The sequence below is a fragment of the Elephantulus edwardii genome, unplaced genomic scaffold (assembly GCF_000299155.1).
Source record: "Elephantulus edwardii isolate Elephantulus edwardi_28Jun2011 unplaced genomic scaffold, EleEdw1.0 scaffold00044, whole genome shotgun sequence".
Taxonomy (NCBI): Eukaryota; Metazoa; Chordata; class Mammalia; order Macroscelidea; family Macroscelididae; genus Elephantulus; species Elephantulus edwardii.
The window spans coordinates 10,454,114-10,463,157 of NW_006399794.1; the positions used below are offsets into that span (position 1 = coordinate 10,454,114).

General features: G+C 39.4%; 1 protein-coding gene across 1 annotated transcript; it reads left to right on the forward strand.

Moving 5' to 3' along the window:
• The first annotated feature begins 2,335 nt into the window (after positions 1–2,335).
• On the forward strand, positions 2,336–3,937 carry UBQLN3 (ubiquilin 3). The gene has a single exon (XM_006885657.1). It carries the CDS (start codon positions 2,336–2,338, stop codon positions 3,935–3,937), a length of 1,602 nt encoding a protein of 533 aa, XP_006885719.1.
• The last annotated feature ends 5,107 nt before the right edge of the window (positions 3,938–9,044 follow it).

Below are 9,044 nucleotides of genomic sequence, written 5' to 3' on the forward strand. Positions count from 1 at the left end.
TTATTAGTATGGTGGTGATGGTCTTGCTGTGTGCCATCAAGTAAGAATCAATCATAGCTGACCCTCCAGTGGGTTTTCAGAGGCAGTAAATCACATTGGAGGAGATTGCCCATCCTTCATTGGAGCAGCTAGTGGATTCAAACTGTGAGCCTTTAGGATTGCAGTGCAGCTTCTACGCCACCAAAACCACATTTTTTGCCAGATTGTGGCTTAGTAAACCATATTGGCAGACTATAAGTTTAGGGTTAAAGGGGATACTTAAAGAGAAATGTGTTGCCCTGAAAAATCCACCAAGGGGATTTTCTTTGCCAGGAAAAGCTCCCAGGTTGACTGACTGCTGATCAGCATGTGATTCACTCAGTGATATTCTCTGGGACTACAGATTTATAAATTATAACTTATCAGGGCTTTAATAGTGATTGAAACTCAGGGTATACTGATTTAAGATAATCAAAGTTTAAGAATGTATTTCAAGATAGAATGAGCAATGTAGCATCAGAGGGCTTAATTAAGATGTTATATTCTCCAGGCCTATTTCTCCTGCAGGTAGCACTCTAGACATTCAAATCCTAATTTTGTTATTCTTGAAAATTCTAGAATCCTAAAAAGAAATCAAGTAAATATAAAGTCTGAAAGAATCTGATTAATCCATCTTCACAATAAAATAGTGCTTCAGGGGTTTCAGTATTTATTCTGACATTTTGCCACGCTGGAGTGCTTAAAACGGTGCCTTAAATACTAAGAATCTCATGTATGCTGACAACTGAATTGTGTCCTTTCTCAAATGACAAGTCTTTTTCTGCAAATATTTGTGTGTATGTATGTATGTATGTGTTTATATTTATACTAGTTTACTTACAAAATTTGAATACATTGTTTTTCACACCAGATCTTTCCTATTTCCCTCACTCTACCCACCCATCAAATTGTGCAAGCCTATCATCAATCCCCTCCGCCCACACATCCTCACCTTCTGCTTCCATCCTCCCCCCCCAACCTTGGGTCCTCATACTCATTCTATAATAATGGTTTTATACAGTATTTGTTCTTACAGGTCTGAATTAGTTCACTCAGCATAACGCTCTTCAGTCCTTCCCAACTTAGATAGTAATATACAACATCATTCTGCAAATATTTTAATACTTTATATTTATTTAAATAATTTCTCAAAATTAATTGTTATTACGTTTCAAAAGACTTACCGTTGACCCTTCAGCAGGCTTTCAAAGAAAGGCATTAAAGCTCACAGGAAGAGATTGCCCATCTTTCTCCCAGAGAAGTGGTAGATTTGAACTAACTGTCTTTGGATTGGCAGCACAACTCTTTATTTATTAGGCCATCAGAGTTCCCTTTATATTTAATATTTGTTAAATATTAAAGATCTAAAGCCAAACAGTTATTTTCTGATAATTTCTTTTGTCTCATCTGTGGTGGCCTAGTGGTAAGGCTGCCCACCTGAAGGCATGTGGTTCAAATCTACCAGCTGCTCCATGGGAGAAAGAGTGGTAATCTTTTCCCATATGATATACAGTTTCTGAAAACCCACTGGAGGGTTAGCTATGGGTCAATTCTTACTCAACTGTACGTAACAACAGCATGATGATCTGAAGATTTGGATTCTAGTTTATCTAAGAACAACTTTGATTGAAATATTTCTTAAAATCACGTTAGAGATGACTCATTCTACTGGGCCTCAGAAAGATTGTCTATAAGACTTCAGAAACATTTCCCAAGGTAACTCTTAGACTAGTACCTTTTCTACGTAGCCTATTCATTAATTACGTTTAAATAGTGTGATTTTAAAATAGTGGTATAAATCACATTTCTAGACAGGGATATTTTTATTTTTCTATTGCTATTTATTTGGAAGCAGGAGTGGCATCCACTTCCTAAACAACATGCCTCCGGAAACTCTATGAAATTTGATAAATGTTGACAGCTGTAGAGGGGCTTCAGACCTTTTGTTCATAGGGTCGCTATGAGTTGTGATGGACTTGAAGGCAATCAACAACAATTGCTATTTAAATCAGATCATACATTAGGCAGGTGTTGGAGATTCTAGCCCTTCCCCCATTCAGGTGTACCTCCTAACTATGACCTCATCACTGACATCATATCCTTAAGACTTATCTACAAGGATAGTTGCCATCCCTATGGAAACCAGATGGGCGCAAGTCTACCCTGGGAGGTGGTGTCCATAAGACGTGGATGACAGGACATCACAGGACATCTATTGGTTCCTGCACCCAGGTTTTCTCAGTGCTACATCTAAGCTTCCACAGGCCTGTGATACACCATGCCCTCCAGTGTCTCTGAATTCCATCCTAGAGGAAGTATGGCACCGGCTAGAGAAGAAGCAGGGGACAATCAGTTAGTTTCTGGTCTGGAGCCGTTCACTCATAGGATTCAAGTGTCTGTCAAGACTCCTCAAGACTGTCAGGAATTTATGCTGGCAGATAACAGCAGTGTCTGTCAACTCAAGAAGCTAATCTCCAAACGTTTTCACTGTGACACTGACCGACTGGTACTCATCTTCACTGGAAAGATCCTTCATGATCAAGACATACTAAGCAAGCTTGGCATCCATGATGGTACTACTATATATTTGGTGATAAGGACTCATTTGAAAGGAACTGGTCTTGGAACTCTGTCAGGCTCCACAGGTCACTGCTCCAATATCTCTGGGCCATCAGCTTCTGGAGGAGTTAGGATGACAGGTAGGCTGGGCAAGCTGGGCCGGAACCCACCTGAGCTAGCTGAATGCTTCCGCCAGTTGGCTCAACTTTTGATGCCTTCCCCTAAGTCTAGGATGCAGTTCTTGGAAGACCCTCTTGTTCAAAAGCAGGAAAGTGTGAGACCAGCTCATGCCACTCATGTGCCTGAAACCTCAAGGCCAGTACAGAAATTCCAGCCAGCTTCCAAAGCTCTAGAAATGCTGAAGAGCCCAGTATGGCGACGGGGACTCTTCCAGGCAGTAAAACCAGGATTAGAGGCATTGAAGACAGTGCCAGGTGGTAACAATGCCATGCACCCAATCTGCTCTGATATCCAGCACCTCATACTCTCCACTCTGGCTCTTTTGGTTGCTTCCAAAGGCCACATCCCAGATTGTGAGCTCTGGAGAGGAAAGACCAACACTCAAAATAGTATTGATACCACCATGATAATTCCTACCACCTCTGCACCTTCCAGCCCTCTGACAAGAGAAAACATAGCAGGATTTGTTGCCCAGGCCAGGGGCATAACCTCAGGTCCATCCAGTTCAGGTTATAGGACCAGCCTGTTGGACTTAGACCAGAATTCTCTTTCCCAGGATAACCATCAGCCCGTAAGAAAATCCACTCAAAGCAGTCAGATGAGACCCTCACTCTCTGCCTTGCATAGAGCCTTGCAAGTCCTACTGCAGAATCCAGCTCTGCTCCGCCATCGGGCAAGTGACAGCCACCTACGAAGTTACATGCCACTACTTCCCATCCTCACCAACCCTCGAGCCTTGGAGGCATTGGTACAGATAGAACAGGGCCTGCAGATACTGTCCAAGGAAGTGCCAGGGCTGGGACCTTATTTATGGGACACAAGTATCCCAGGTGTGGCTAGAAGAACTCCTCAACCTCAAAGTGAAAGAGAGGGCCATGGACCAGATATCGAACAACCCACTTTGGCAGTTCTCCAGCTTCTCCATACAATGGGCAATTTCTACTCACAGTCTCCTGAGCACTCTCTATCATGCCCCACCAGCGAAGGACACTACCAGCAAGAACTGGAAGAGCTGAAGGCCATGGGTTTTGCTAATCATGATGCCAACCTGCAGGCCTTGATGGCCACAGGTGGGGACATTTATGCAGCCATTGAGAAGCTGCTGGGAACTACCACCGGCCTAGGTCCCTCCTGTGATATCTACAGACCATCACCCTATGGAGAGGGGGGGAAAGGGTAATGGAAGGGAAAGAAAGGGGAAGAGAAAGGAAAGGGAAGGAGCTTATTTTGGGATTTCCTCCTGGTCAGATCATGCTCACCGTTGCACAATCCCTCTCTCAGTGCCCAAGCCTATTTGACATTAAAAAATTTGCTTGGATCTCATGTGTGATGCTGTTTCAGGGGTAGGTGGGCAATAGAAAAATTACTTGGGGAACTATTGACTGTGTTTCCTGGTTTTGAAATTGGAATCTGTATGTATTCTTGTTTGTATCTTCTGAGAATTTTCCAGTTTTGACTGTGAGGTGGTGAAATTCCGATTTCCTCTCCATATCTTTATTCCTTTCATAATAATATGTACATAATATTCTAGTAGCCAGGAAATTAAAAGGCATGTTGACGTGGGAATGTATGCTGTTAGGGGCCTCTCCAAAGTACTGAAGAGCAATGATGTCTCTCTGGATACTAAGGTGCGTCTGATACAGACCATGGTCTTTGCAATCACTTGTTATGCATCAGAGAGTTGGACTATGACTAAGGAGGATAGAAGGAGAATTGATGCCTTTGAGCTGTGGTGCTGGAGAAGAGTATTGAGAATACCATGGACTGCTAGGAAAACCAACAGATTCATCCTAGAAAGGGTTAAACCGGGTGGCTCCTTGGAGGCAAGGATTCTGAGTCTCTGTCTAACATACTTTGGACATGTTGTAAGGAGACACAGGTCCTTGGAGAGGAACATCATGCTTGGGAGGGTGGAGGGACAGCACAGAAGGGGAAGACCCTCTATGAAGCGGATTGTGTCAGTGACTGGGGTAATCGGAATGGGAGTGTTGGAGACAGTGTGATTGGCACAGGACAGAGCAGAGTTTAGTGCTGTTGTACATAGGGTCACTATGTGTCGCAAGCAACTCGACGGCACATAACAACAACAACAACAACATCTTTATTTCTGCTCAACAGGTGGCCTTATTCCTTCCCCCAACCCCAGCCTATTATCCCAAATCATGTCAAGTTCAACCCTAGAATGACTCTGAAGATGTCCTATTGCTTTCCTGAAGAACTGTGATTTTCTATAAGGCCTCTGGAAACCACTCTTTTCACCTTCAGGCTTCGTTTTCGTAAGTCAAAATCTCTTGATATTGCAGAAAAGATGTCTTATTTCTCTGCAAGCAACGACTCTTCTTTTGATATCCCCCTGCAACAGAATCTCACTCTAGTAGATTAACATACTACTTTTGAAGTTCTATCCTCTTCTTCCCTGTCAATATTTTTCCTTTAGATTGGAACATTCTTTACTCTGCTTTTCTTTACGTTTTTTGCCTTTATCTTTCTTGAAAGCACTTTCCCTGTGATCATGCTTACATCATTCTCTGAAGTGATTTCTCAAAGCTATTTCTCATCATCCTCTCAATTTTTTTCTCTACTGATTTTAATTTCTTTCTCTTAGGCCGTTTACCTTAATTATACTATTAGTTCATATTTATCAAGTGGAACTTCCCAAGAGAGTGTTATGCCAGTTTTTACTCATTCTTTGGAGATTTTGACCATTTTCATGGCTTTGGCTCTTAAATCTCCACTCAAATACAGTCTAGTGTTTGTAGTTTTCATGGCATACTGGACTCTTTTTGGTAGCCCAAAGGAATCTTTTATTTATAATATTAAAGTACTGTTCATTGTCTTTGTCCTGATTCACACTCTAAATTCTGTGTTTATTTCCTATATTTCAGTGTAAGTCAGTATTTTCCCAGTTTTTTCAATTACCTCTGCTGTAAGCCTCTGATCTATCAGTGATATGGCTATAGTTCAGAGAGGTGAAGCATGGCTTAGAGGACCAGTGACTAATTACTGCCATGCAGAAGGACAAAGGAGGAGTTCCTAAGTGGTATAAATGATTGAAGCACTCTACTTCTGACCAAAAGGTTTTCAAAAGGAAAAGTATCAATTATTCACACTGACACTTTTAATATTTTTTTAATGAAAATACACAAAAAATTGATTTAATGCATTCATTCTTGTTCATTTTCCTCCCTCTCCTCCTCTCTCAATTATCTTTCTAATGCATGTCCTGTTTCAGGATGTTAATAGTCATACACATAATTTCTAATCATCTAGTCTTTTCAGATTATCTTTCCTTTCATTCATTCCAGTGTTGTGTTCATTATCTAGCCATTCTTTCCCCCCTTTCTTATCTTATTATCACAGTGATCTTATGCAATATTTGTCCTTTTGTGACTGAGATATTTCCCTCATCATAATGTCTTCCAGATTCATTCATGTTGTGTAATGTTTTATGAGTTCATTGCTGTTCAATGCTGCTTAATATTCCATTGTGCAAATGTACCAATGTTTTTAAGGAAGCTAAATGCTATGGACTCAATGCTGTTAAGTGATGAGGCAATATTAGTACATGATGAGTTTTGAATAGAATTTATTATTCCTGACCTTTTGCTGGAAGGACTCTTTCTCCCTAAAATGTTCCTACCCTAAGCTTCTCTTCTCAGAACACTTTTTAAAGGCAGATGTAAGACTAGTTAGAGCTGTAGATGATAGAAATATAGTAATCATCTATGATATTTACTATCTTGAAATAAGAATTTTATGTATACTGCCTCTAGTAATAATTTTTCCTGAATATTCCGTAATTCATTTTTTGTGTTTTTTCTATTTTAAATATTTTTATTGGTTTTCATATAAAAATTCCTTCACATTAAGTTTCATTCATATCCACTGTGTATTTTTCTTTATTTTATATCTTTACACATAAATTTAGAGGGTTACTTGCCATTTTACAAACGTGACCACTAAATTCCCAGTACATTACTGTATGTCTAAAATGCTATTACAACTAAGAGGCAGTGCTTTACTATGAGCAGAGAATAAAATGACATGATTGGGATCTTCTAAAAATAAAACCTTATACACATCAAAATATTTCTCTAAAAGAATGAAAAATAAATGGCAATGGCTTAGTTGACAAGTGACTTATCTTTAAAATATATAGAAAACCCAATACCTCAAAAAAAGAGGCACAAACAACTCAAATACAAAATGAGCAGAGAATGAAAAGACACTTCACCAAAGAAGAGGTTCAGATAGTTAATAAACGTTGGAAGAATTACTTAAAGTCATTGTTGTGGTGGTTGTTAGGTGCTGTTAAGCAAGTCAACTACAAGTCATAGTGACCCAGCAAACAATAGATCTGAAACTTGTCCTATCTTGCCCCTTTCTCACAATCTCTACCATCCTCAAACCCCTTGTGGCAGTCGCTACATCACTCCAGCCCATTGAGAGTCTCTTTTCACCTACCCTCTACCTTTCCCAACATGTCTCTCTCCAAGGATTGGTTCCTTTTGAAAATATGTCCAAAGTAAGCGACATAAAGTTTCAGTCTCCTTTCCTCTAAGGAGCACTCTGGTTATACTTCTTTCAAGGTGGATTTGTTTGTTCTTGGCAGTTCATGATGTAGTCAATACTCTTCACCAACTTCACAATTAAAAAACATCAAATTTTCTTTAGCCTTCCCTACATCATTAGCTATTACTAATTAGACACTCTAATTGTCCTTTGAGTTGGAAGTAACTAAAAATTTACCCACCATTAAGTTTCTGAGACTGTAAACAGCATGGGAAGAGATTGCCTATCTTTCTCTTGAGGAGCTGCTGTTGGATTCAAACCTCCTGAGAGGAACCACTTTTGAGCTGAATGCAACTCCCTATGGACAAGGCCATTAGAGTTTACTCCATTAGTTATTGATGAGTGCCATTGAGTTGGAACTGACCCATAGCTGACCCTCCAGAAGATTTTCAGAGTACAGTAAATCACACAGGAGGAGACTGCAGGTCTTTCATCCATAGAACAACTGGTGGGTTTGAATAAAGTACCTTTATATTGGCAGCACAATTCCTTACCACGAAACACCAGAGAAAACTTAGTTTCAGGCCTTTTGTGAGATGACATCAAGGATATCATCTGTGAAGAGAGTAATATAATATTAAATTCTTACAGAAGGCTTGGTTTTTATGGAATGGAAGTTCAGGGAGAACTTACAGGTTTTGTATAATAGTGAAAACCTAATGTTTTCTAAAAATGTAGTTAGTTGCATTATTGTTATTAGATATAGAGTGGGATCTGACTTGTCTTTTTTCCCCAAACACTTACTCAAGATACATTTCTGATCTTCATTCCTCAGAAGAATAGTTTTGTTTATCTCAGTAATTGACTGGCTTCTCATATATAGACACTCTGGTTGCCTAATGGATAGGTGGTTGCACTGCCAAGACCAAAGCATGTAGTTTGAATCTACCAAATGCTTCGAGGAACAAAAATGAAGCATCTCCTCCTGTGTGATTTAAAACCTTTGAAAGCTTTTTGGAGGATTGGCTGTGAGTCAGTTCTGACTTCATGGAGTGAGGACAAATTGTGTAACTTACCACGCTCAACTGTTCACTGTAGACTGCTAGAAGGCTTTAAAATTCCCGACTCACTGAAAAGGATAGAATAAGAATCTATAATAGATGGAAGGGACATTAAACTCTTTCTTGTCTCAATTTTTTATTTATGCCATTTTTTTCTTTAAATATTTTTCTCCTACTTGCATCATAGTATTTTAATTTGTAATATTAGAATACATTTAAGAATGTTGAAACACAAGCTATGTAGTTGGTGTTACAGGAAGAAGAAGAACTTGAGTCTTTGAATCAAGCAGTCTGGACAAAACAACCAAATGTATAGTTCAAGATTTTATAGTCATCATGATATATCTACTGAGATATAGAAGTATTATCACATAAAAGAAAATTACTATTATTTATAACCTTTAAAAATTATTCCAATTCCTTAGAGTCATCCAGTCATTCTTTTTTTTTTTTTTTAATTGTCAATATAACTTGCATCACATCAAGGGCTGGATAGGGGAGAATGATGTTGAATGGAGTAGGTGGGAGTAGATGTGGAACAGGGAAAGGGGTGGCTTAAAATACACCAGCAAGAGTGGGGACAACACAGAATCTATTGTTTTTTTTCTACTTTTGGGAAATAATCTGCTCTTCTCTGTAAAATGCTTGTCTGTCAGATAATGTCCCAAATCTGAGCAATCAAATTAAGACAGACTAGAAAGAAGGAAGGCCATC

Bases quoted from the DNA above. Each gene is read 5' to 3' on its own strand.
- UBQLN3 (XM_006885657.1), top strand. From the start codon at position 2,336: ATGGCACCGGCTAGAGAAGAAGCAGGGGACAATCAGTTAGTTTCTGGT.